Below are 27,991 nucleotides of genomic sequence, written 5' to 3'. Positions count from 1 at the left end.
GCAAAGGCATGGCAGATGCAGTATAATGTGGATAAATGTGAGGTTATCCACTTTGGTGGCAAGAACAGGAAAGCAGACTATTATCTGAATGGTGGCCGATTAGGAGAAGGGGAGATGCAACGAGACCTGGGTGTCGTGGTACACCAGTCATTGAATGTAGGCATGCAGGTGCAGCAGGCAGTGAAGAAAGTGAATGGTATGTTGGCATTCATAGCGAGGGGATTTGAGTGTAGGAGCAGGGAGGTTCTGCTGCAGTTGTACAGGGCATTGGTGAGACCACACCTGGAGTATTGCATACTGTTTTGGTCTCCTAATCTGAGGAAAGACATTCTTGCCATAGAGGGAGTACAGAGAAGGTTCACCAGATTGATTCCTGGGATGGCAGGACTTTCATATGAAGAAAGACTGGATAGACTCGGCTTGTACTCGCTGGAATTTAGAAGATTGAGGGGGGATCTTATAGAAACTTACAAAATTCTTAAGGGGTTGGACAGGCTAGATGCAGGAAGATTGTTCCCGATGTTGGGGAAGTTCAGAACAAGGGGTCACAGTTTAAGGATAAGGGGGAAGTCTTTTAGGACCGAGATGAGAACGTTTTATTTCACACAGAGAGTGGTGAATCTGTGGAATTCTCTGCCAAAGAAGGTAGTTGAGGCCAGTTCATTGGCTATATTTAAGAGGGAGTTAGATGTGGCCCTTGTGGCTAAAGGGATCAGGGGGTATGGAGAGAAGGCAGGTATGGGATACTGAGTTGGATGATCAGCTATGATCATATTGAATGGCGGTGCAGGCTCGAAGGGCCGAATGGCCTACTCCTGCACCTATTTTCTATGTTTCTAATATGATCACGGCTGATCATCCAAAATCAGTGCCCCGTTCCTGCTTTTTCCCCCATATCCCTTGATTCCCTTAACCCTAAGAGCTAAATCTAATTCTTGAAAACATCCAGTGAATTGGCCTCCACTTCCTTCTGTTGCAGAGAATTTCACAGATTCACAACTCTCCAGGTGAAAGAGGCCCTTCAGACCTCCAAGCATTTACACAATGCTACTCCCAGCTTTGTATTATTCTCCTCATTCTTGTAAACAACTTCTCTGATTCTACAACTCACTTACACACTAGGGGCAATTTGCAGTGATGACTTAATTGACCAAATCATGACTTTATGATATGGGAGGAAACTGGAGTACCTGGAGGAAACTATTTTTCACGTTATATGTCGATGATCTGGATGATGGAATTGATGGCTTTGTGGCCAAGGTTTCGGATGATATGAAGATAGGTGGAGGAGCACGTAGTGTTGAGGAAGCAGGGAGTCTGCAGAAGGACTTGCACAGGTGGGAGAGTGGGCAAAGTAGTGGCAAGTACAATACAGCATAGCAAAGTGGACAGCCATACACTTTTGCAGAAGGAAAAAAAAACAGGCTACTTTCCAAATAGGAAGAAAATTCAGAAATCAGGGGGTGCAAAAGGACCTAGGAGTTCAGGATTCTGAAAAGGCTAATTGGCAGGTTGAGTCAGTGGTAAGGAAGGCAAATGCAAAGCTAGCATATAGAGTCATAGAGTGATACAGTGTGGAAACAGGCCCTTCGGCTCAACTCGCCCACACCGGCCAACAATGTCCCAGCTATCCTAGTCCCACTTGCCTGCACTTGGTCCATAACCCTCCAAACCTGTCCTATCCATGTACCTGTCCAGCTGTTTCTTAAACGATGGGATAGTCCCAGCCTCAACTACCTCCTCTGACAGCTTGTTTCATATACCCACCATCCTCTGTGTGAAAAGGTTACCCCTCGGATTCCTTTTCTCCTTCACCTTGAACCTATGTCCTCTGGTCCGCGATTCCCCTAGTCTGGGTAAAAGACTCTGTGCATCTACCTGATCTATTCCTCTGATACCTCTACAAGATCTCCCCTCATCCTCCGATGCTCCATGGAATAAAGACCCAGCCTACTCAACCTCTCCCTATAGCTCACACCCTCTATTCCTGGCAACAGAAACATAGAAGCAGAGAACATAGGTGCAGGAGGAGGCCATTAGCCCCTTTGAGCCAGCACCGCAATTCATTGTGATCATGGATGATCATCCATAATCAGTAACCTGTGCCTGCCTTCTCCCCGTCCCTTGATTCCACTAGCTCCTAGAGTATCTAACTCTCTTTTAAATTCATCCAGTGAATTGGCCTCCACTGCCTTCCGTGGCAGAGAATTCCATAAATTCACAACTGTCTGAATTTCCTCATAATTTCCTCAAACAACATCCTCGTTGATCTTTTCTGAACCCTTTCAAGCTTGAAAGCAAGGATATAATGCTGAGACTTTATGAGGTACTGGTGAAGCCACATATGGAATATTATGAGCAGTTTTGGACCCCATAATCGAAGGATGGATGTGCTGGCGTTGGAGAAGGTCCAGAGGTTTACGAGGATAATTCCGGAGATGATTGGGTTAATTTACGAGGAACGTTTGATAGCTCTGGGCCTGTACTCGCTGGAGTTTAGAAGGATGAGGGGAGATCTCATTGAAATCTATCGGATAATGAAGGACCTAGATAGAGTGGATGTGGAGAGGATGTTTCCACTAGTGGGAGCGTCTAGAACCAGAGGGCAGAGCCTCAGAATGATGAGGAGGAATTTCTTTAGCCAGTGGCTGGTCAATCTGTGGAATTCATTACCACAGGTGACTGTGGGGGCCAAAACATTGGGTATTTTGAAAGTGGACATTGATAGGTTCATGATTCGTAAGGGCGTCAACGGTTACGGGGAGAAGGCAGGAAAATGGGATTAAAAGGGAAAAGTACATCAACCATGATCAAATGGCAAAGTAGACTCGATTGTGCGAATGGTCTAATTCTACTCTTACTCATAGAAACTCAGGTGATCACGGGGATAATGTGGATATTCCACAGTCAGCTTTGAGATCAGACTGAACTGGGGTCACCGGCATTCTAAGTGCAGTGGTGCACTATGTCATCCATTTAAAATGCTCACTTTCGAAGACCCATAGAGTTTCATTCATCTTTACAGAAGAAATGCCTTTAGATGCCAGTGCATGAAGTTTTGAAAGTCCCTTACAAAACGTCAAAATCTCTTTTTCTATGTAAAATGCTTCATACATTTGTCCTATTTCTTGGCTGACTTTGATGAGACATCTGTCAATCACTTTAGGGGTTTACTATGTTGTAAATCTATAAAAATACAATCTGATGATGTACTTAAGTATTTATGATGTTTGCAGATGAATAAAATTTGTACGTGGAATATATTTTATTGAAAACACATGCAGGGATGTGTTTCTTTTCTATAATGTAAGTGAATTTGAATTCAAATTTTACTCAATGACAAGGTGTGTCTAATCACAGAGACACTTTAGTTTCAAACCCATTGTGTAAGTGTAAACATCTGTACATTAGTTTTCAGAGGTTATCAACTTTAAAAGTCTATCATCTCATGAGCGTCCTGTTCAAAATAGTTATTGATGATTATTTTTCCCTTGTTAGGACTTGGACTTTGCAAACAAAATTGGTATGCAACTCCCTACAACTTCAAAGATTGAAATCATTTTTCAGTAGCAACGTCAATGATATGCAGTCTTCACTGCTTTTGCACTTTTGATTTAGGCAAAATGTTTTCCCATATTTACTGTTAATATTCAGAAAATTCCAATCATCAAGATCCTTACGACTGGCAATATGCCCAGGTATATGAATGTAACCATATACATATACAAAACCTCACTGATGATTTATATTGCGTACAGCATCTAGTGAATAATTGCAATAAAAATATTAACTTTGGAAAGCTTAGAGGTAAAAATTCAGTCCAGGTCACCTAATTTTGCCCCTAATTACCCTAGTCCAGCAGTAATCATGATACACACTGGTGGTCCATTCGCAGTATATCTTGGCAGATTTGCAGCCCTGTTTCTTTTCTTATGAAGTGTGATTTCATTTTGCTTGGTAGAAACCCAGATTGGCAAGATTACTTCTATCATTAATTAGAGACCTGGGGCAATACTCATGCCAGCCACATATTCTCTTGTACGATGTATTATAATGGATCCAGAGTATACCTGAACAAGGCAGTGTATGCAACAAATGCTATTAAAACCATATGCAAATTACCAGCAAGAAAATACTAACAGAATTGGTGATACTTCAGATTAACCAGGACTGATATTTTAACAGGGATATTAATCAGAAGGTCATCTGGTTAAGACTTACAGGTGTGAATTGGCATTTCACAACTCCAGGTAACATAATAATATGATTATTACTGAAATCACGCAGCACATAAATTTTAACTGCAAATTAAATAGAATTTATTTCACAGAAATTGACCATTTTATGGTAGAATTTAGTTCCACAAGAGCCATCAGCTTGCATACACTTTCTCTCTTGTGCATTTATTTTGTTCCCTCTTTAATGCATTTATAATATATTTGAACCACGCCCTTTATTTGCAAGTTCTACATTCTGACACAAAGAAAAATCCCACTGAATGTCATACTGGATTTATTGGTGAGTTATCATACTTATGGGCCTTAATTTTTTTTTATGGCAACAGTGTAACTTGGAAGTGTGAGATAAGGATGATTTATTTTAATCTATGACATGAAGGGCAGGGATTCAGTGCATTTAATTATGAACTGATAAGTTGCTCCAACACTTTAAAAATTGCATAGCCCATATTTGTTTTAAGTACAGGTTTGAAAGAATCATATATCGATGATGGCTCTTTAAAATTTGCTGCTTCACCAAGATGAAGTTACTATTATAAATGAAGTTCATTGTGCACACATTTTATTTATAACACCTTTTCATCATTGAACTTAGAGCTAAATTATCTCCCCCAATTTCTCTCAGCAGAACATAATGGAGCATGGCTGACTGAAAGTCACTGAGAGTGGAAAACATGTGGGCTGGTATTTAGATGGGGATATCCCATCAATAGTTGACCACTGGTCTAGTGTACATTAATAGAATTTGCCCACTTTTCTTTTGCCACATCTCTGAGCTTCAGATGTCTTCTCAGCTAGATTTCCCATGTTTTCCTTCTGCCCTTATATTTTAGCTGTACCACTTTCACCACCCCTACCCCATGCCTGGATCTTCTAGCCCCATTGAAACATTTGCAACTTGAAATATTAGCCCACTATCTCTCTTTACAAAAGTTGTCTGACTTGCTGCATGTTACCAAAATATTTTTTTAATATTTCAGTTTACAGCACAAAACCATAATAAATTTAAAAAAATAAAATTCTCTCTAATCATTCTTTGGCTTTCAAAGATGATTTTTGTTAAATAATTCATTCTCAAGAATGCTTTTCTTTGTGCCATATTACCCCACAAGGTATTCAGTTTACATGTTGTGAAGGACATGTTGCTTGTGAATGAAAGCTCAACAAACCAGTAATCATTAATACTATTAGTTACATTCTTGATTTCAACAGTTGTAGTTTTGACTTTATATTTTAATTTTGCAAAGAATATCAATGAATATCCAGGAGACTGTTTGACTGGAGAACTTGAGTTATAAGAAGAAATTGGATAGGCTGGGAGCATAGAATGCTCGTGAGTAACCTTTCAGAGATAAAATAATGAGGGACATAGATAAGGAGAATGATCACAATCTTTTTCCCCAGGATAGAGAGGTCTAAAACTAGAAGGCATAGATTTAAGGCGAGGGGGAAAAAAGGGGGAAAAAGGGGACAACCTTTTCCCACATGGAGGGTGGTGGAGATGTGAAACAAACTGCCATTGGAAATGGTAGAGGGGGTGCAATAACAACATTTAAGACACTGGGATAGATTGAGGGGGGTATGAGCTAAATGGGCAAATGGATTACCTCAGGTCGGCAACTTTTTCGGCATGGACAAGCTGAGCCATGTAACTCAATGCCGTGTAGCTCAATAACTAAATCATGTCATATGTTATCTTTATAGAGACCTAGCTCCACTTCCTGAAAGCGCTCACTTGCAAAGCTTACATATAATTTAATAAACTTGAACAGGGAGGTTAATTTAATCCTGTCTGCATGTTTTTGTCAGTGACTGCCAATCGAAGAAGTGAAAACATATTTGTTTAAATCTGCCTAAAGTAAACTGGATTCTAGATTCACAGGCCATGTGCTTATCACGACAACCATTGAAATATTGATTTAATTAAGACACTAATCCCTGAATCGCAACATAAGGAATTAAGAAAACAGAAGATCTATAAAATACCCATTAATATTCTAACAATCTATTTTTTAATTTTTATTTGCCTTTAAAAATTTCACCCTCAGTGTTATGGTAACAATCTTGGGGGGGGGGGGGGGCAAAAGTTGCAGATTTAAATCCTTTTCCAGAAATGTATACACCTAGTTTAAATTGAAGAGGGAAGTGCAGTATTATTGCACAAGGAATAATCACCTTTTGGGTGAGGCATTAAATTGAGGCCATATCTTTGCAATCTTATATACTAAAACTCTTGTTGTTTGTTCCTGAACTACAGCCAAAAAGGTACACGATAACGCAACAACCATTGAAATATTGATTTAATTAAGATACTAATCCCTGAATCACAACATAAGGAATTAAGAAAACAGAAGATCTATAAAATATCCATTAATATTCTAACAATCTATTTTTTAAACTTTATGTGACTTTAAAAATTTCAACCTCAGTGTTATGAAGGACGGGAGGGGAGGGGAAGGAGAAGGGGGGGAGGAGTGGGGAGAGGGAGGGAGGGGGGACGCGGGGGAGGGTTGGGGTGTGGGGGGTAGGGGTGTGGGGGGGTAGGGGTGTGGGGGGTAGGGTTGTGGGGGGTAGGGTTGTGGGGGGTAGGGTTGTGGGGGGTAGGCGTGTGGGGGGTAGGGGTGTGGGGGGATGAGAGGGTGCTGCACCAATGCAGGGGAGGTTTGGGGGGGGGGGGGTAGGGGGGGAGGGTGGAGGAGGGAGGAGGGGGTGCTGCATCAATGCAGGAGAGATTTGGGCCCAACAGGTCCACTTGGTCTAGCAGATTAATAAAATCCGATGCGAAGATCTCCTGGCATCTTTTCACTCCTCAATAAATATTAAGATCACAGATTGCAGTCATTACCTTAATGCAGATCGGAGGGTACTGTATGCAAAATTGACTGTCAATGAGAAAATGAATTATATTTTTTACTTCCTCTGACAATTCAACACAAGATTGAGAGTTCTCCCAAAGGGAATTTGAATACCTGTATTCTCTCTGGCATGGTGGTGGGCAGCGGACTAATGCACTGCCCAATAATTGACAATAAAGTTTCAATATCAGCAGCATTCAAATAGATATTTATCCAAATGAAATCCATCCTCCAGTGCCATACCAAGGGCATGCTGCCAGAGGTGACATGCTGTGGATGATATGCCAAACCTTTTCAGACAATGAGAAATATGACAAGGCATAATCTGAGACATAACTGGGGAGTTAACTCCAGAATCTTTGTCAATATTTATCCCCTGACCAGCATCATCAAAACTTTAATGTAATAAAAAGGAACTGCAAGATAGCCACAAAATGCTGGAGTAACTCAGTGGGTCAAGCAGCATCTCTGGAGAAAATGAATAGGGGATGTTTTGGGTTGGGACCCTTCTACGGACCAAGTAAGGGTCCTGACCCAAACGTCACCTATCTATTTACTGAGCTATTCCAGTATTTTGTGTCTATCACCAAAACCTTGTTGTTTGCAGAAGATTGCTGTGCACAAATTGGCTGCCATGTTTCATACATTAAGAAAATGGCTAGCATCACAGACTGTGAAGCGATTTGAAATGCCTTGATATTTTAAGTGAAGTGAAATAAATGCACGTTTTTCATTGTTTACTCATTTTTACAACTTGAGAAATTAAAGAAATGTTTTTTCTTGAAAAAAAGACTAGTCAATAAGGTGACAATGAAAATCCAAGTGTTTATATTATCTGGCACAATAGATGCAACAATGATCCACACAAAAAGAATGATGCAGCCAAAAGACCATATTACCGAACAGGGGAAAAAAAAAATTCCACATGGAAAAGAAGCCTTTAAAAACAGGAGAGCTGTCAATTCTAATTCTGCAAAATCTGTCAATCATGATCTCCACAAGAAAAAACACTGTTCAGCCCTGCACTACGCTTGCCAGCGGTCAGTTCTGAGTGATCTGTATATCCAAGTAAAGCTAGCCAAGCGTGACACACATGTCACGGTGCAGTCAGATGTATCAGCTAAATTGCCCAGTTGGACTGCTCCTCTCATCAGTTCTGTCAGCAGTGCTCTCATTTCATGTGCACTAACAGTGCATAAATAGCTGCAGCAGGCACTGATGAGGATCACTATTCTGATGGACAGCAAGATCGGCCTCAAAGCACCCATCAACAGTCAATGAGATGCTGCATCACTGGAGGACGTGGCCAAATCTGCTTGCAATTTGAGAAAACATCTGCCGACAAAGTTATGTAGGGATCACGTGCACCAATGAGCAGAGATGCACTGAACAAATAAAATTACCAGCAATTAGATAATAACTATTTAAACATTATTGCTGAACTAACACTACTGCTTTAGGATTACAGTAAAATAATTTGGAATTACAAAATAGGTCAAATATTTTACCGTGGATATTTTAAATTTAAATGCTTATGGAGAGCACTGATGCCGTCTTCATATTTACATTTCAGCATCTGGAAGTGGATTACTGTATGTGTGCAACTGTGCATGTAGAGATCTTCCTCCTGGCCACCGGAATCCATATTTCAACATCAGTGCAATTAAGAGTTCTAACTGGATGGAAAGCATACCAAGATTTGCAGGTGCAATCTTGGCTACTGAAATCCTCAAAGAAAGCATACATTTTATTGGATCTGGAAGGTAATAGGTGAAGCAATATTTGTTATAATCCTATCCTTAAAGATGTTCTCTTGCCATTTTTCCATTTATTTTCAGACATACTTGCATTTATATTGTGATAAAGAAATGGTTTAACTAGCCCTTGAACTGTGACCAGTTTATTGCTATTTTCAGAAGTCCATTGACCTGTGTTTAATCCTGACCTTGAAAGCTGTCCAAGTGGGGTTTGCACATTCTTCATAACTACGTTTATTTCGTCCAAGTTCTCTGGTTTCCACTCACAAATTCACTGATAGGCTGATTATACCCGAGTGGTATAATCTAGGGCATGTTTTTCACAAATGTGGCGAGAATAAAATTGGTTTAGAGCAGAATTAGTGTAAAAGGGGATGTGAGATGGTTGGCACAGACTCTCTGGGTTTTAAGGCACGCTGCATGACTCTCTGTGATTCTAAAATCAAGGTCAATGTAAACATCTATGCACCTACAGTTCATGGACATGAGTTCCCTTCTACATACAAAGAATAATTTGAATTCACTCCGTGCATTTATTGTAAAATATTCCAAGATACTTTACATAGACTAAAGAGGGGGGAAAATAATCTGGAGGGTGACAATGTTTGATCAAATTAGTACGGTCCAAGTAGTAAGTTCCAGAGTTAAATGCACATGTGCCAGATCTGCCAAACAGGGAGTGCTGATGTTAGAAGTCAGAGTTTGAGCAACAAAGATTTCTTCAGTGAAAGGAGGTTACAGAAATGCTGCAAGGGATTGAATGAGGTGGTGATGAACTAAGAATCAATTTGATTTGTGAGCAAGGAGGTAATTATGTGCATGGAGTGAAGTATGGTAAGCAAGTCAGGAAAGCATTAGAACAATTAGATTGGAGTCGGAAGTTGGAAACAACAGGCAATTAAATCATCATGTTTGCAGTACAATTGATAGAAGTTGCAAGTTATCCAGGTTTCAGTATAATCCAAGCATAATAGCATCACAAATGGCAGGATGGGAGAGGTAGGTGGCAGAACTGGTTCTTGGCTGCATACACATGGGGTCTAATATCATACCTTTAGCAAACATTGCTGAGCGATAGCAATTGGACGAGACACAGACCAGGATGGAGGCACAGATTTACGGGTGAAATGGAAGCCATTCTGGGAATTATTTGGATGAATTGTAATCTTAATAAACAATTGCCAAATAACATGCAAGGACAATCTTACTCAGCTTGGGCAAGTAAGGGCTGGACTTGGAGCGAGATGGCATGGCCAACCATGTTAACAAAGTTTAGTGCTCTTTGAGCATAGTCTCAGCTGGTGCCATTTGAACTTCTGATTAGGCTAATTATTGCAGAGACACGAGTAAAAAATGTTTTAGGGCACTGGTGATTTTCTACTCCATGTGCTTTAAAACTGTCAATACCTCCACTTTCATAATATGCCAAAACCTTTTTCTTTGGTGTGTGGGAAGTTGAAGGGTAATTTTTTCCCCAGGGTAGAGTTGAGATTTAAGAGGGACCTCTCTTCAGTCAGCCAGTAATCAGCATCTGGAATGAGCTGCCAAAGGAAACGATACAAGTGGATACAATTGCAACTTTCAGAAGACATTTGCACATAAAAAGGGTTGGGAGGACAATGGGCCAAATGCCCAAAGTTTATTTTTCCATGGTTTGTAGCTCTACGACTATGAATTGCAGTGGTTGTGTGTCTGTTATGAACCTTCGTATTTCAACAGTTTAATCAAATAAAGGTTAGCAATTCTAACTTACCAATAGTGGAATTGGTAAAGTAACACAAACGCCTTAATTTGTTTTCGCATTAGCATAATGTCTTGGTTATACCACAAAGAACTGCCATTATTTATTTCTTATTATTTATTTTATAATATGTATTATTATATACTCTTTGTATAAGAATACTCTTATTTATTTCTGTGGGTTCATGTGACTTCCAGAATGTAGAAGTGAACTAGATGGACCTTGGCCAATTTCCTCTCATATTTCCCACGTTCCAATAAATTTAGCAGTTTAATATAGTTTGACCAGATACAGGACTATCATTGAGGTAATCAATTAAGATAAGATTATAAGCAAGGTCACAGATGCAGCAATAACATTACAAGTGATGGATCAAAATAAATATTCATAAAACACAATAACAAAAAAATGTCAAACAATGAATGTGAAATTTGTCATATTGAACATAATAAATGTGTCTTAATATTTTTCTTTTTATCTATTTAGTTTATTAATATATCTATTCGTCTGCTTTGGATATTCTAAAAAGGATCCTGAAATTGAATCAATGCTGTTAAAGAGCCTGCATCAAGGATGATCTAATTGAGCATCACTTGTCATGAATGACTTATGAAAAACAGAAAAATCATGCCATTTGCTGAACCATTTTAAGAAATCAAAGACTATAATCTTTTTTTTTTTAAACACTTTTTGGTGTTTTTCCTCAGCAAGACTGGGCAAGAACACACCAATATACTTCCGACTAGTCATTAACTTGGAGTTTGCACTTTTTTCTTGATAATCAAGACTTATTCCCTTACCTATCTAAAGCAGCAAATATTAAATATGTAATCACAGCTGATTTGTATAAAATTAGCCATCAGTAGTGAACATGCTTCAATATGCAAAATGACCTTTCTTCAAAAAGGAATGCATTAAATGTGAACAATGCAGATTTAGAACAAAACAATAAGTAACTGCAGATGCTGTATATCTGAAATAAAAAGTTAAACTTTAAATACTCAGCTGAGTTAATAATGCAGGTAAATTAAATTTCAGCAAAACCTTTCAGATCAATATAGCTTAGCTATAAATTGGCCATATAAAAAATAATTACATATCATAATCTATCAAATTATGCCAGTCACAAAATGCAGTCCGATGTCCTCTACGCAAAATGATGTTCAAGGTTTGATTGGCATGGTTGGTGTTAGGAGCTTTAATTCATCTGTGGTATCATCTGCCATCAATTATTTACTCAAAAATGCATCTTATTTTGAACTACCCAAGACCACCATTTAAGTCACTATAATCTTTCCAAATTCTGTAGTGTGAAAATAGCTTTGTAGATATGGGGACTGCCATTGCAAATGGGTCACAAAGCTAATTTTGAGCTCCACAGCACTGGAAACAGCACATTACTGCATGGTACTGTTGCACAAGCATCCAACGTTTTAGTTTCAACAATGTAAATGTAGATATAAAATAAACTAGATGGGAAGGAGAATAGAAACATAATAGTCAAAGACTATGAAACTGTAGTGTTTTGAATACCTAAAATTGCATTGATAAAGTCACTTCTACCTTTGTACGTTTATACGTGATATAGAATTTTAAATAAATATCTATTAAAAAATTGTAAATCATGACAATTTCGTTACAATAAAATAACATTTGTGCATACAAAAGATTTCTTTGGAATATTAACCTTAAATATTAAAAGCAAATGTAAACATTGTTGCTGCAGCAAAATGACATTTTGGCTGAAATAAAACTCCATGATTCAATCTAAATGATTTTCAACTAACCGCACATTTGATTATGTGAAGAATCAATTGAATTTTCGTCCAAAAACATGTTTTTGGATGACAATAAAGGCTATTCTATTCTAATTGTACATAAATAATTAGTCTTTTGCATCAGAATGAAATAGTCCGATAGAGGTATATTGAAAGTACCCTCGAAAACAAAGAAAACAATATAATCTATAATTTCTGAAATATTTAAATAGTTTCATGTTCTTTAAGGAATTGCAATTCTGTAAAACCTATGACCCACAGACAATGTGCTCATTGGAACACATTAGAATCCCTCTGTCTCATTACAAAAGCTGAGCTATGTCAGCAAATGAGCACAAGACACAAGCGTTCTTCCTCATGGGTTTGCAGAAGGGCAAAGAGGATCAAAGGCATTCAGATCAGAGTGAATACAGTGCTAATTAAACTGCAGCAGATGACGAAAATAACTTGTCACATGTAACACTTGCACTGGGGATGGTCATATTAACAATGCAGAATGAGCACCATGGTAGGTAACATCTTCAAGTGCACATTTCTATTCTTTCAATGTGCTTGTGACAGTTTCTCTAATTATATGCAATAACAGGCAGAAAAGGATAAAAGTCAGGAAGGTGAAAATCATTCTCCTTTTCTCAGATGCTCAGCCATAGATTTGAAATCATTTCTGTCTGTACACTGTTCAGCTTCCACAAAGGTTAATAGCAATTAAATGCAGCAAACTAGATCAAATGAGAAACAGGTCATGATACTGCTGTACTCATTGTGAACAAAATTCCAAACAATGGAACACTGCAATTTGAAATTAGCCAAGAGCATAAAAGATTTACCAACTGAAAAATAAATTCTCATTCATCTTTTCTTCGAACCCTTCCAATCAATAATTAGAAATTATTGTTCAACAATTACATGAAAATAAAATACAATTAAAAGAACAGACAACAAATACTTGATTAGATTTCTAACTGGAGATATTAACTTTCATTAATCTACAATACGGCAGGGGAAGAGAAAAGACAGTCTGGCCTTCCATCGCAGTGAGGAGGTGACTGGAGGAGACTCACTGTGATGGATGTTTTTGTTTTGTTCTTTTTTTGTTGTATTGGTTTGTGATTGTGTGTTATTACTTATTTTTATTGCTCTTATTGTTAGACTGTGGGTAACGGAATTTTGTCCCAAAGACTTCTTTTTTGGATGACAAATAAAGGTTATTCTGATTCTGATAACATTGTGCTCAGTTCATCCACAACTGAAATTTCCGGCAATACAAATATAACCCTTAGATTTAACTTTCTCAACTTTCAATTTCCAAACAGCTAACACAAAGTTCTACTGAAGATTCACATCTTTTCTACTCGGGCAATTACTTGGGATCAAGAGCGATTTACTTCCACTTTTGTGGGTTCTGAGGTGCCAATGAAGCCAATGTAGAAAGCACACATTTTTCTCACTGATAAGCAGATGGTGCCAAACAGGTTGGGTGGATGAGTATCTTTTGAGGTGGTGCAATCTTTCTGCCATTTATTCAAGGCTACTGAGTGCTACTAATGGATGGACACCATTCTTAATACCCAGCCCTAATGTTCCTTTAACCTCTGCAGTCATGGGTCACGAAATCCAAAAGAGGCTTTGAGTACATTCTTGAATAATTTCTTCTGCCTGCCTGGGGTGTAATCCATGCATATGAAAGAGCTCGGAAAAACATCCACCAGGTAGGGCAGAACAGCAGCATAGCCGTTAAGCGGTATAGCAGTAGGCATGGTGGCGCAGCGCTAAAGTTGCTGCCTTACAGCACCAAAGACCCAGGTTCGATCCTGACTACGAGTGCTGTCTCTATGGAATTTGTACATTCTCCCCGTGACCGTGTGGGTTTTTTCTCTGAGATTTTCAGTTTCCCCCCACACTCCAAGGACATACAGGTTTGTAGGTTAATTAGCTTGGTATAAATGTAAATAGTCCTTAGTGTGTGTAGGGTAGTTAATGTGCAGGGATCACTGGCAGACTCAGTGGGCCAAAGGGCATGTTTCCACGCTGTATCTCTAAACTAAACTAAAAGTTGCTGCAAGCGCTATCTGAGCGGAATTTATACATTCTCCCTGTGACCACGTGGGTTATCTCTGGGTGCTTCGGGTTCCTCCCACATTCCAAAGATGTGCAGGTTTGTAGGTTAATTGGCTTCTATAAATTGCACCTTGTGCGTAGGATAGAACTTGTGTATGGGTGACCACTGGTTAGTGCGGAGGGCCGAAGGGACTGTTTCCACACTGTATCTATAAATTAAATTCTAAGCTAAACTATAACATGTCTGCTTCAGGAATCTTGTGTCAGGCATGTGAGTGACAGAGTCCTCAGAGGAGAGACTGAGAAAAACTAGACGCTCAATTCTGTCAATATAAGCCTGGGAGAGGATAATTACATTGTTTCTCTTATCCTTCCAGTGAATGTGGAAGACATTGAAGTGTGAGTGCCTGGTAGTACCTGCTTTGTAAAGTCCAAGTCTTAGAGCTATATAGAGGGCAGGGATAACTGCTGACATGTAGACCTTGAGTTCTGTACTTAGTGCGAGGTTTTGATTTTAAAATACCCTTTTCCTCAATGTGTTGTGGTGGTTTATTAAAGATAATGGGAAATTTAATAATCATTGTGTGCCTTTGCTGAGCAATGGGTCTTGAGACATGGGAACTGGTCAATATTTTCTAAGTTTGCTATGAACCTTTATTGTTGGAGGATGAAGGCGTACACAGGGGTGGAGTGTTGTTATCTTGCAGTTGTTTTATGTGACCCATATACCTTTATGCTTCAGCAAACATGTAAATTATAGGTAGGAAAAAACTGCAGATACTGGTTTAAATCAAAGGTAGACACAAAATGCTGGAGTAACTCAGTGGGACAGGCAGCATCTCTGGAGAGAAGGAATGGGTCTCGACCCAAAAGGTCACCCATTCCTTCTCTCCAGACATGCTGCCTGCTCTGCTGAGTTACTCCAGCATTTTATGTCTACCTTCATGTTAATTATAGGTTGGCACTTTATACAAACATCATTTTACTTACTGTAGCGCAATTACGAAGTCTACGCTCGCTAATCTACACTGATCCTCATCTAAGTTACACAGGTCTTCAAACTGGCAATACCAAATTTCTAAAATAACTTTCACATCCCACTGCAGTATCATCTCCCACCTCCCTCCTGTCTGCAAGCTGAACCAATTCAGCAACCCTTTGCAATCTCTGTAGTTCTGACATTGTTCATGCTTCAAAATGGCAGGAAAATGCAAAACTCAGGGATTACCTTCTGAACCTCTAGAGTAATTCCCTATTTTGTCAATCCTTAAATTTTACTTCACCGTGAAGACTATTGGTCACCTTTCCCAGAAGCTGGCTTGCCATCCAATTTTCTCTCATACCATTCCTCCCAAAACTCCAGCAGATATGATGGCAAACATACGCATTTCTCCACTCACATCTCACTAATTTCTCCCTTCTACTTCATTGCGACCCATTGCTCCACACCATCTGCAATTATTATTGGTTTTTAAATTTAAATTCCTGGCAGAATTTGCATTTCCAAGGCGCCAGTAATGCGTAGCTTCTTCTGGATGATACTCAAATTCTGCACTAACTTGGACACAAATAGATATGAAAGCCTATTTCCTAGGCATTTGATAATCTCTTGAACAATTCCAATTGCTTTTCAGAAACACTTTTTAGGTTGTAGAAGGTTTTTATTTCTATATATTCCTTGGTAGCAGCATCTTGCCTGCCATGCCACAATTCCTCTGTCTTATTGAAATTTAAGGATGTTTAGAAGAACATAGTGGGGAGGGGGTGGGGGGAACATTTCATTGAAACCTACTCGATAATGGAAGGCCTAGATAGAGTGGACATGGAAAGGATATTTCCAGTCATGGGGGAGTCTAGACACAGAGGGCACAACCTCAGAATAAAATAATGTAACTTTAGAATGGAGATCAGGGGAATTTCTTCAGCCAGAGGGTGGTAAATCTGTAGAAAACGTTGTCACAGATGATTGTGAAGGGCAAGACATTGGATAATTTTAGAGCAGAGATTGATAGTTTTTTGATTCATAATGGTGTCAAAGATTGCATGGAGAAGAGAATGGGCTTGAAAGCCTAGATCAACCATGATTGAATGACAGAGTTGACTTGATGGGTCAAATGGCCTAATTCTGCTCCTATGTCTCATGGTCTTAAATCAAAAGTTCAATTGTTCAAATAAAGCTTGAGATTTCCTATTGACTATGTTTCTACACTGCAGCACAATCTTGATACATCTAAAATAACCATGTTCATCAAAATCTCAAAATACTTATTAAAGTCTAGTTTCAAAGTTCATAAATTCATAAGTTATAGGAGCAGAATTAGGCCATTCGGCCCATCAAGTCTACACCACCATTCAATCATGGCTGCTCTATCTTTCCCTCTCAACCCTATTCTCCTGCCTTCTCCCCATTTTGTTTTTGTTCAAATTTCTGTTGAAAACGCATCAACCAGAAATGCCAACTACTGCACTCTCCACACTGTGTTCGTTATGATTCCCACATCAATCAATTTTAAATGCGAGTTAAATGATGAGTATGACCCTTATACAAACATAAAGAGATCACATGGTATAACTTTGCAAACTATGCCCACTGGAGACACAGTATCTTCAGGTAGAGATGGCAGTGAAGTACAATTAGTTCAGTGCATTTACCAGAGGTGAAAAATACTTGGTTTGATTTCTAAAACCATCCACTGTTAATTTTGAAATTGCAGCATAATAAATGTTTGAATATTTCTGTGATAGACATAATGCTGGAGTAACAGGGAGCATCTCCGGCGGGTATGAATGGGTGACGTTTCGGATCGAGACCCTTCTTAGACTGTCAGGGTAAAGGGAGACTAGAGATATGGAAGGGTATGGCGTGAAAACGACAGATCAAAGCAGACAATGGTCAAGGACATGTAGAATGGTTCATTGTTATCTGAGGGGAAGGTGACAATGAGGCATACAATCAGTAAAATTAATCAGGACAGTGATATTTCTGCATCGTCAAATTGAAATACTGCCATAATTATTACAATTAAAAGATAAACATGAAAAAGGGGTATTTTATGAGTCAATGCAATACACTGACATCAAATGTGTATGAAAGGAATTCATTGCCCCCAGTATCCAGATGGTTGATGCACAAGTTGTATTAAAACCATTACTCGCATTTACTTATATTTTTGGTTGTGAGAAAACTTATTTCTGACACTTAATTGTACAACGAAGTAAACTTTGTTGCTGAACTACAGGTGGCCCGAAATAATGACATGTCAAAGCCTTTTTTTTTGCAGCAAACTGAATATAATTTTCTTTAAAAGCAAATGAAAATCAATTAGAACTTGCATTAATAAGCTCTTCAGGGTCCTCAAGCCCATCTGGCCGACTGAAGTTACGAGAGGGTTGGCTGCAGACCACAGCACTATCCGATCCCCATGGGTGGATTCCTGCAGATACTTTATGGATCTCATCAGAATAAAGTGTTCCAGCTGCTGCATCTAAACCTAAGCATAAGGAAAACGTGTCAATTTATTCAGTGACGAAAATGGCTGATATTTTAGCGGTACCTAATTTATCAATAATTTCACGTTGATCTGTCTTCATATAGCAAGAGGATGCATCAGAATAATAACACCAACCTCTTCCAGGCTCTGCATAAGGATTTCCAAATAGTAGTCCAGGTTGTTTAATAGGCACCAGGGGAGGGTCCAAAGAATATGGATTTGGATATTGAAGTATTTCCTGATCATCTTGGTGTTTTGAATTTTGTGAAATGTCCTCTTCAGGGACTCTTTCTCCATCATGCCTGCTCACCTCTTGTGAAAATTCCTGCAAAAGAGAGAATGCAGTTGGTGGTGGAATAATGTAAACCTCAAGAGCCAAAAATAAATAATATTAACATAGCTATAAATATTTGTTATACAGCTATGTTTTGTCCAGAAAATAACACTTAAAAATTAGGTAATCTACTTGTTTTCTGTAACTTTACTAAAAACCAAAAAAATATTTCCGTTAGTGCTTCGGAAATACTCACCATTGTCCTGGGGAGTGTTTAACACAAGTTTCATTCAAATTGGTCTTATATTTTGAAAGTTAGAGTTGACGGCCAATGAAGCAGGAGGGGGCCCAGGGAGTCGCGGCTAACTTTAACAAATGCGCTTCCCCTCCTCCCCCCCGGGAGGACCAGCAGGAGGACTGGCGCCCATCCCGGCGTGCCCAATGACCTTCCTCCCGTGGTGCAGCGCCGGAGGATCCAACAAGATGACCGTCGCCACCGTTCCTTGCCGCTCACCGCTGATCAGCGCTGGGCGCACAGGGCCCAGGTAAGAGGCTTTTCCATTTCGCCCCTCGCCCGCCCAAGGACCCGAGGAACACGCCCCGGCAACAGATCCACGGTTTGCTGGGCCCGCAGGATCGTCATTTGCGGGAGGGTCACCCACTCCGCAGGAGAGACCCGCAGGAGAAACGGGGCAGACGTCAGTGGCTTTTCCCTGTCCCCCCACACCCCCCCGGGGGATGCTCCCCGCCCGCCACCAGCTCCCGGCTCCCACCCACGGCCCCAGGGGACAGCCCCGCCCGCCAACGGGTCCACGGATTGGTACGGTCGCTGGGCCCAGCACGACCCCGGGAGACATTCACCACCCGGCAACGGGTCCACAGATCGATAGGGTTGCTGGACCCGAAGGAGAGCTTTCCATCCACAGGAATGTGAGTGAGGTAAAAAAAAAAAAGAGGAAAAGAGCCGAGGCATACAGTGGGGGTCAACAAATTTGTGCGTTTTTGAAAATTTACACACAAAATTACTAATTTCAAGCCTCTTTTAGTGCATTTTAAAGTAAAAACAGACATTACAAAATAATGTGAATATGTCACCGTATATATAACATTTTTATTATTTTAATTAATTTAGTTATATAATCTTGCACTTAAATTTAATATTTACTTATTCCAGTTCCACCACTGATTTTCTGGCACTCTTGGTTCCAGAGCTGTGCTGGTTTATCTAGCCGGCCAAAGAAGTCGGCTATCGGGATAGATGTGCTGGCTCCAGCTGGGCTGGAGTTCCAGAGCCCCAGCCGCAGGTTGCAAATTCAACCCACCGACCGGCCGTGGAAGTCCCGATGAGGTCGAGATTGACTGCCTTGCCCAGCCTAGGTGACACATTTGCGGGGAGACTTCCAGGGCACAGGGGATTTCTCGCAGAACCCCTAGCAAAACTCTAGTGTTCATTACAAGTCGATACATCGTTAATTTTCTTTTTTTTCTTTCTTTTTTCAATCCGATTTCTCCGTTTATTTGGCAATGTGAAAAACGCAAAAATTACGCAAAAAGCACGGAAAATGGATTTTAAAAACGCAGAAATCTGCGGAAAGGCGGAAACTTCACATGCCTGCACCCAACGGTTCCAGTCTCAAACCTCTCCTGAATGATCCAGCACCCTCTCCTCCCCCCCCACCATCGCCCCTTAACCCCCCCACCTCCCCACTGAACCCCCCTTATCCCTCCCTTCCCCCACACTCAATCCCTCCTCAACCCCCTTTATCACTCCCCCTCCTTCAGCCGCGCCCGCAGGACCACCCGCAGCAGAGATTTGCACCCAATGGGTGCACATCCATCTTGTTATATAATAAAAATTAGAAAATGGAGTGGATAAAACTGAAACACGTGCCTTCTTCAGTTCCTCCAGCATTTCTTTCTCTTTGTCAATTTTTGCCAATTTTGCTTTGAATTCCTGTATTTCCTGCTCTTTCTCTGAGAGTAAAACCTGGAAGAAACAGTTGGACAGCAAGAAATGATATTGCTTCTACTCATTAAAATATTACTCAATCATAGGAATGGTGCCAAGTGTTTATGACTGTACTTGTGCCTGCCATAATGTGTACAACAGAATAGTACAGCCCAGAAAAAGCAAACATGTCCTTTACCCTCATCTACTTGTTATTTCTTTCAGGGAGCCATGGACTTGCATGCCAAGGTCCCTCGGTATATCAATGTTCGTAAGGGCCCAATGAAATACGTATACTTTCTCTTTACATCTGACCCCACAAAGTGCAACACCTTATACTTGACCAGATTAAACTTCACCTGCCATTTCTCTGCCCATATGTCCAACTGAATGCCATGTCAAATTAAACATAGTGAGAAAGCTGGCTCGAAGGGCAGAATGGCCTCCTCCTACACCTATTGTCTATTATCCCAATTCTCTTGGTATTGAATAAAAGAACAATGGTCATAAAATGTATGACTAAGTTATGAAGAAAGAGTTTCATTTAAAACTGCACATGCCTAAAATCATTGAGGACATATTTGCTTCAGTGGTCTCGAACAGCAAATCACAACGGTCCATATCCCCCCTCCCCTCCTTTCCCCCCGCCTCCACTCGCACTCCCCTCCCCTCTCCCCCCATCCACCCACCCCATCCCCTCTCAACATCAGCGGGCCTCAGGCTACGCGGCGAGGCGAGGGGAGGGGCGAGGCAAGGCCAGGCCGGGCCAGTGGCGGGGTGGGGCCAGGCCGGGAGAGCGAGCGGCGGGGCCAGGCCGGGCGAGGCGGGGCAACGCTGGGCCGGGCGAGCAGCGGGGACAGGCCAGGCCGGGCAAGGTCAGGCCTTGCCAGCGGCGGGGCCAGGCCGGGCGAGCGAGCGGCGGGGCCAGGCGAGCCCAGGCTGGGCCGGGCGAGCGGCGGGGCCAGGCCGGGGAGAGGCCAGGCCGGGCGAGCGAGCGGCGGGGCCAGGCGAGCCCAGGTTGGGCCGGGCCAGGCCAGGCCGGGCGAGCGAGCGGCGGGCCCAGGCCGGGCCGGGCGAGCGGCGGGGCCAGGCCGGGGAGAGGCCAGGCCGGGCAGAGGCCAGGCCGGGCAAGCGGCAGGGAGAGGCCAGGCCAGGCCAGGCCGGGCGAGCGGCGGTTCCAATAGTAGGTTATTTAAACTTCCCTAATAGTGACCAGGACTGTGTTAGTGTTAGAGGGATTAGATAGAACAAAATTTATGAAATGTGTTGTGAAAGTTCACCCAGAGAATGACATACAAAATAGTGAAAGGCTTGGATAGAATGGATGTCGAGAGGATGTCTCCACTAGTGGGAGAGTCCAGGACAAGAAGTCATAGCCTCAGAATTAAAGGATGTTCTTTTAGGAAGGAGATGAGGAGAAGTTTCTTTAGTCAGAGGGTGGTGAATCTGTGGAATTCTTTGCGACTGAAGGCTGCGGAGGCCGTCAGTGGATATTTTTAAGGCAGAGATAGATAGATTCTTGATTAGTACAGGTGTCAGAGGTTATGGGGAGAAGGCAGGAGAATGGGTTTAGGAGGGAGAGATAGATCAGCCACGATTGAATGGTGTAGACGATTGGCCGAATGGCCACATTCTACACCGATCACTTTTGATATTATGACGAATTTAGAACAATTCAACAACTTTATTGACAACTAGACCAAGTGGATCCATTGGACCCATTCCTCGTAGAGGGGGCAGAGGGCAGGGGAGAAGGTGTCAGTGAGCGAGCCCTGGAACCAAAGCCTCTCCAGTATTGGTGTGGCACCCTCAACCCCCCACTCAATCCCCCTCCCCCCCTTTCCCCCCACTGACCCACTCCATCCCCCCTACCCCACCCCCACTTGCACCTCCCTTGCCCCCACTCCCCACAGCCCTGCCTCTTCCCTCCCGACCCCTATTCCCCCCTCCCCCTCCCCTCACCCCAACCTCCCTCTCCCCCCACCCCAATCTTCCCACCCCCATTCTTCCCTCCTCCCCACCCCACCCTCCTCCCCAGCCCTACTCTCCCCCCCACCCCATTCTCTCCTCCCCCACCCCCCACTCTCTCCTTCCCCATCCCCTCCCCCACTCTCCCCTCTTCCCCACCGCCCCCATCCCCTGTCCCCCTTCCCCCCACCCTCACTCTCTCTTCCCCCCACCACCACCCCCCTCCCCCACCGTCCCCTTCCCCCCACACCTCCTCCTCCCCACTCTCCCCATCCGCTCTTCCCTCCTCCCTACCCCAGTCTGCCCTCCTCCCCAGCCCCACTCTCCCACCCACCCTCACCTCCTCCCCCACCCACTCTACCACCCCCCGCTTTCCCCACCACCCCCCCTTTCCCCCTCACTCCTCCCCCCACCCCCTCCTTCCCCACTCTCTCCTCTCCCCTCCACCCATTCAGCCCCCTCGCCCACTCCCCTCCGCGGACCCGTTGGCGGCGAAAGCCACTTAGCACTATCCGTGCATGGAGGGAGGAGGAGGGAGCTCCGGAGTGTGGCCGTGGCGGCGGTGGCCTAGCCGAGGCGGGACTACTCGAGGCGGACAATGCGGCGGCAGAGGTGGGAGACAGATAGCGCGGCAGGGCGGCGGGAGCTGGGATTACTCGAGGTCAGCTGCGGCAGCTGGGACTACTCGAGGCGGACTGCGCGGCGTGAGGCGCGCACAAGTTGGCGGAGCGTGAGGAGGAGAGCGGCCGTTCTTTTTCTACAGTCGCGACGGGGCTGTCGGTGGAAGCAGCCCTCGTCGACGGCACCGTCGGTAGAAACAGCCGCTGAAGGAGGAGGAGAAGAAGCTGCCCGCTGGGGCTTGTGTGCGGTGATGGTTCGGGGCGCTGGGCCCGAGCGGCAGCGGGGACTCGAGGAAGCCGTGGGTTGAAGGGACGGAAGGTAAGGATCAGTGGACCATCAGTCCGTCCATCTCCCTTGGACACGCTCGGAGTGTCCCCCGGGTGTGGGGAGAGAGAAGTGGGGAGAGAGGAGAGAGGAGGGCAGCGGCCTCGCTAACGGCGTCCATCTTGTTCAGGCGAGTGAGAGAGATTGTGCGTGCCCTATGGTGACGTCATATGCAGAGCACTTTGAAGAATTGGGTTTGAAATGAAATTAGAAATGAAATTTTGAAACTTTAAAATCTCTAACTTAAAAAATATAAGACCAATTTAAATAAAACTTGTTCTAAACAGTCGCCAGGGCAGTGGTGATTAATGTGGTGCTAAAATTGTGGCGCTATGGTTTACCGTTTTGGCTGTTGGTTCACATGTCCAAAACCAAATTTCAAAATTTCAGAGATACATATACATACAAATATATATATATATATATATATTATATATACACACACATGATCTGCGTTTAAGTAATATATATATACTAGACAAAGTGGACCCGTTGGTCCAATTCCTCGTAGAGGGGGGGCAGGGAAGGGGAGAGGGTGTGACTGAGGAGGCCACTCGCCCCTACCCACCCCCACTCTAACTCTCCCCACCTCCTTTCCCCCCGACCCCCCCTTTTCCCCACTCTCTCTTCTCCCCACCCCCACATTCTCTCCTCCCCCACCGCCGTCTCTCACTCTCCCCCACCTCCCCTTTCCCCACCACCCCCCTTTCTCCCACTCTCTCTTCCTCCACCCCCCCATTCTCTCCTCTCCCAGGCCCACTCTCCCCCACCTCCCCTTTCCCCACCACCCCCCGTTCCCCCACTCACTCTTCCCCCCACCACCAACCCCCCTCCCCGCCACCACCGCTGTCCCCCTCCCCAGTCCCACTCTCCCTCTGACCCTCCCCATCCCCCCCACTCTTACTCTCCCGGAGTGGCGGACTACTGGAGACGGGCAGCGCCGTGGCGGCTGTGGCCTAGCCGAGCTGGGATTAGTCGCGGCGATTGTGGGGGAGAGGGGAGAGAGAAGCGAGGGGGGAGAGAGGAGAGAAGGGAGGGGAAAGAGGAGAGGGTAGCCCCTGATTGCGGGCGGGCGGCTCCGCTAACGGCATCCATCTTGTTTGTGCAAGTCAAGAGAGAGTCCGTGCGTGCGATATGGTGACGTCACACGCACAGCAGCCCTTGGAAAAATGTCTTTAGAAATGAGACTTTGGAACTTTAAAATATCTCTAACTTAAAAAATATAAGACCAATTTAAATAAAACTTGTTATAAAGAGTGGCCGCGAGAGTGGTGATTAAGGTGGCACAAAAATTGTGGCGCTATGGTTAACCGTTTTGGCAAAATCACAGAAAAACATATATTTACATACGGATATATATATATATATATATATATATATACACACACACACAAGATCTGAGTTTTAGTGCATACTAGCAAAGAGGGCCCTTTGGGCCCGTCCCCACACCCCCCATTCTCTCCTCCCCCATCCCCACTCTTACTCTCCCCACACTCTCCCCTTTGGCCCGTCCTCTTAGGGTTTCCATTGTAACCGGGAGGGGGGGAGGGAGTGAAGGGGGGAGGGAGGGAGAGGGAAGTTTGGGGGAGGGAGGTGTGGAGGGATCGAGGGGAGGGAGTGGTGGAGGGAGGGAGGTGTTGAGGATGGAGGGGGGAGGGAGGGGGGAGGGTGATGAGAGATGGGGTGGTATTTGTGGAGGGGGGAGGGAGGGGGGGGGAGAGTGGGGGGGGAGGGGAGGAGGGAGGGATGGGGGAGAGGGGAGGGATATGGACCTCCCCTTTTCCCAGTACCCCTCTTTCCCCACCACCAAGTCCCCTCCGCACGACCCCTGTTGTCCCATTCCCCATGGGTGCGGGGGATCGGAGCAGTGAAAGGTCCGGGGGGGGGGGTGCGGGAGATCGCATCATTCAAAGGCCCGGGGGAGGGGGGGGATAGCGGGGAGATGTTCTCCCGGGTGTGGGAGAGAGGAGAGAAGCAAGGGGAGAGAGGAGAGGTGAGCCGGTGATCGCGGGCTGGCGCCGCTAACGGCGTCCATTTTTTTTGGTGCGAGTGAGGAGATGCCGCGCATGCGTGCTGAGCACAGAGTGAGGAGATTCCGCGTATGCGTACTGAGCACAGCCGCAGCGCCCCCTATAGAAACCTCAATAAGGGGGGGGGGGGGGGGCAGCGCTTTAAAACCTCTGTAACTTAAAAAATATGCGACCGAATTAAATAAAAACATCATTTTCCAGCAGCTGCCCGCGTGGTGATTAAGGCTGTGTAAAAATCGTGGCGCTACGGTTTACCGTTTTGGAGAAATCAGCAAAATCAAATATATATACATATATATTAACAAGATCTGAGTTTTAGTAATATATAAGATAGATAGATATATATATATATATATATAGATAGATATATAGATAGATATATATAGATATATAGATTTCCATCTCTATTCCTTATCACTTTTGAATCATTTATAGCCTGGTTAACAAAAGTTGAAAGATACCCATGTTAAAGAATACCACGCCACACTTTTTATCTGATTTAATCATTGCTCAATGGTTTTACCTTGTACTGAATATCCTCCGCAGTTGCTCGCTTCAGGTCGTTGTTTATTTTTAACTGCTGATTCAATTTTTCTTGTACATGAGCCAGTTCTTCAGCAAAAGCTTGACTTCTTTCACTCTCTTCCTGAGGATAAATTACAGACAAAATTAGTCAGTAAAGAAGAACATTTAGATCTTATTTCATCTCTCATTTTATGTTTCAGTTAAATTCCTTCTAAATTTCTTTCCTTCTAGAGAAATGAATATTCATACCGCTGGGTTGTAAGCTGCTCAAGTAAAACATGAGGTGCTGTTTCTCCAATTTGCATGTAGCCTCACTCTGACAGTGGAGGAGGTCCATTGATAGGGAACCGAGGAGATCCACCACATGTTGTCCGAGATGGCATTGCAGTTACATTGAGAAAGTAGATAGGTTGGATGTGTTTTCCTTGGAGTGGGAGATTTGAGGGAGGGGAACAATAAGACTACAAAATCATGGAGCACAGATAGGATATAAAGTAAAAAGCTTTTCCATACATGCAGAGGTGACCAGAGGATGAACTTTGTCACCCGAGGATGATTGAAATCTGGAACATGCTGCCCAAGTGATGGAGGAGCCAGGCAGTACATGACCCACTTGTCTGCTGCAAATGTTTCCTGTTAATTCAGTTTGGATCAATGGAAACACTAAATGCAAGGTAAATTCATATTTGGGTTAAGTTATATGGTCATAAATAAATAAAAGACATGCAAATAAGATTTGCCAGAAAATAAATTATGTGAGGTGAAATTCCTTCCATCTCTTCATTAAGAGAACCATGCTGTATGTCTTCTTTACCACTTTCTCCACGCCGTTTGACGTTCATAAAGAAACCAATACATGGGAAGTAGTTTTACTGACAATAGGTTCACTTACATCAAACATCTGTTTGCACTTCTTGTACTTCACTGTTTTTTCATTTATTTCTTGACTCATTTTACTGATTTTTGTCTGCACCAAGAGATCAAATGTGTAGTCGAATGGAGCAGGCATGACCGCTATTGGGAAAAGAGCAGAACGTTAACATAAAAGTTATTCAATGAAATTATGTTACAGCTAAACAACCATGAAGGATGCAACCTTAAAAATTAGGACCCAAGTCGGCAATTCATCCACCTGTGTTTGTTCTGCTGAGCAATAAGATGATGGCTGATCAGATTGTATCATCAACTTCCCATTTGTTACCATTCCCCCAAAATTCCATATATTGTTTATCATGCATCAATCACATTCAGCAAATAGGCAAATAATAAGCTTCTACTGCCTCCAAGGAGGGGTTATAAAAACTCTGTTTGAGAAAAACAAACAAGAAGGGTCTCGACCCGAAACATCACCCATTCCTTCTCTCCAGAAATGCTGCCTGTCCCGCTGAGTTACTCCAGCTATTTGTGTCTATGTTCGGTTTAATCCAGCATCTGCAGTTCCTTCTTGCACATCTCTTTCATAAATGGGCAAACCCTTATTTTTTAATGCTACAGCTTTGGAAATGTTTACTCATGATATCTTATGTTCAATCTGGTCGCCCCTTGTTGTTCTAAGCTCCAGCAGGTAAAAGATTAACTTGATCAATTTACCACATCTTAGTCATAAAGTCATACAGCATGGAAACAGGCCCTTCAGCCCAACTGGTCCATGCCGACCAAGATGCCCCAACTACACTAGTCCCACCTGCCCACATCTGGCCCATATCCTTCTAAACCTTTCCTATCCATGTACCTGTCCAAATGTCTTTTAAATTTTGTGTTTGTACCTGCCTCAACTACCTCCTCCAGCAACTCATTCCATATACCCATCACCCTCTGTGTGAACTGCTTCATTAATATCTCCCCTTAAATAAAACCAAAACTGTGCACAGTACCCCAGTTGAGGTGTCACTCGTCCCCTATAAAAGTTATGCAGATCCCTACTTTAATATTCAATTCCACTCATAAATACAATATTCAGTACAAGGCAAAAGATTCATACAATCTGAGGAGAAACCAGAATACCAGTTTGTCTTCCTTGTTATTTGTTCTACCTGCACACTCGCCTTTTGCGAATCTTGCACAAGGCCACCCTCTCATTTAAGCATTTGCTTGCATTTAGTTTTCCTATCAAAATGGACTAATTGATATTTTCTCACATTGTACTCGCTCAGCTTCATCGTTGCTCAGCTTCATTTAACTTTTTGTCTTAGTCCGTAGCCTCTTTATGACCCCTTCACAACTTTATCCATCTTTACGATTGAAACAAAGTTAGTCATCATGCTTTTGCTGACTTCTTCCAAGTCATTTCTGTACATTGTAAAAAGTTGAGGTGCCAGCACCAATCCCATTGGCACACTTTAAATCTTGCCAATGAGAAAACTCATTTATGCCCACTCTGATT

At 43.0% G+C, this 27,991-nt stretch overlaps 1 protein-coding gene across 3 annotated transcripts in view; it reads right to left on the bottom strand.

Moving 5' to 3' along the window:
* The window catches only part of tax1bp1b (Tax1 (human T-cell leukemia virus type I) binding protein 1b), an 80,629-nt gene that overhangs the window by 1,573 nt on the left and 51,065 nt on the right, over nucleotides 1-27,991 (bottom strand). For 2 of the 3 annotated variants that reach the window (XM_078420596.1, XM_078420613.1), the window contains exons 12-16: nucleotides 26,501-26,622; nucleotides 25,607-25,729; nucleotides 20,084-20,179; nucleotides 18,054-18,243; nucleotides 17,761-17,918 (exon numbers count right to left, since the gene is read on the bottom strand). In XM_078420596.1, coding sequence (XP_078276722.1) covers nucleotides 17,761-17,918; nucleotides 18,054-18,243; nucleotides 20,084-20,179; nucleotides 25,607-25,729; nucleotides 26,501-26,622 — 689 coding nt within the window. The remainder of the gene's footprint in view (nucleotides 1-17,760; nucleotides 17,919-18,053; nucleotides 18,244-20,083; nucleotides 20,180-25,606; nucleotides 25,730-26,500; nucleotides 26,623-27,991) is intronic. The other variant, XM_078420607.1, reaches the window with a different exon arrangement.

Source organism: Rhinoraja longicauda, chromosome 2, assembly GCF_053455715.1.
Source record: "Rhinoraja longicauda isolate Sanriku21f chromosome 2, sRhiLon1.1, whole genome shotgun sequence".
Classification (NCBI taxonomy): Eukaryota; Metazoa; Chordata; class Chondrichthyes; order Rajiformes; family Arhynchobatidae; genus Rhinoraja; species Rhinoraja longicauda.
Note: the sequence above shows the minus strand (reverse complement) of the source record. Positions and strands in the feature narration are given on the sequence as shown.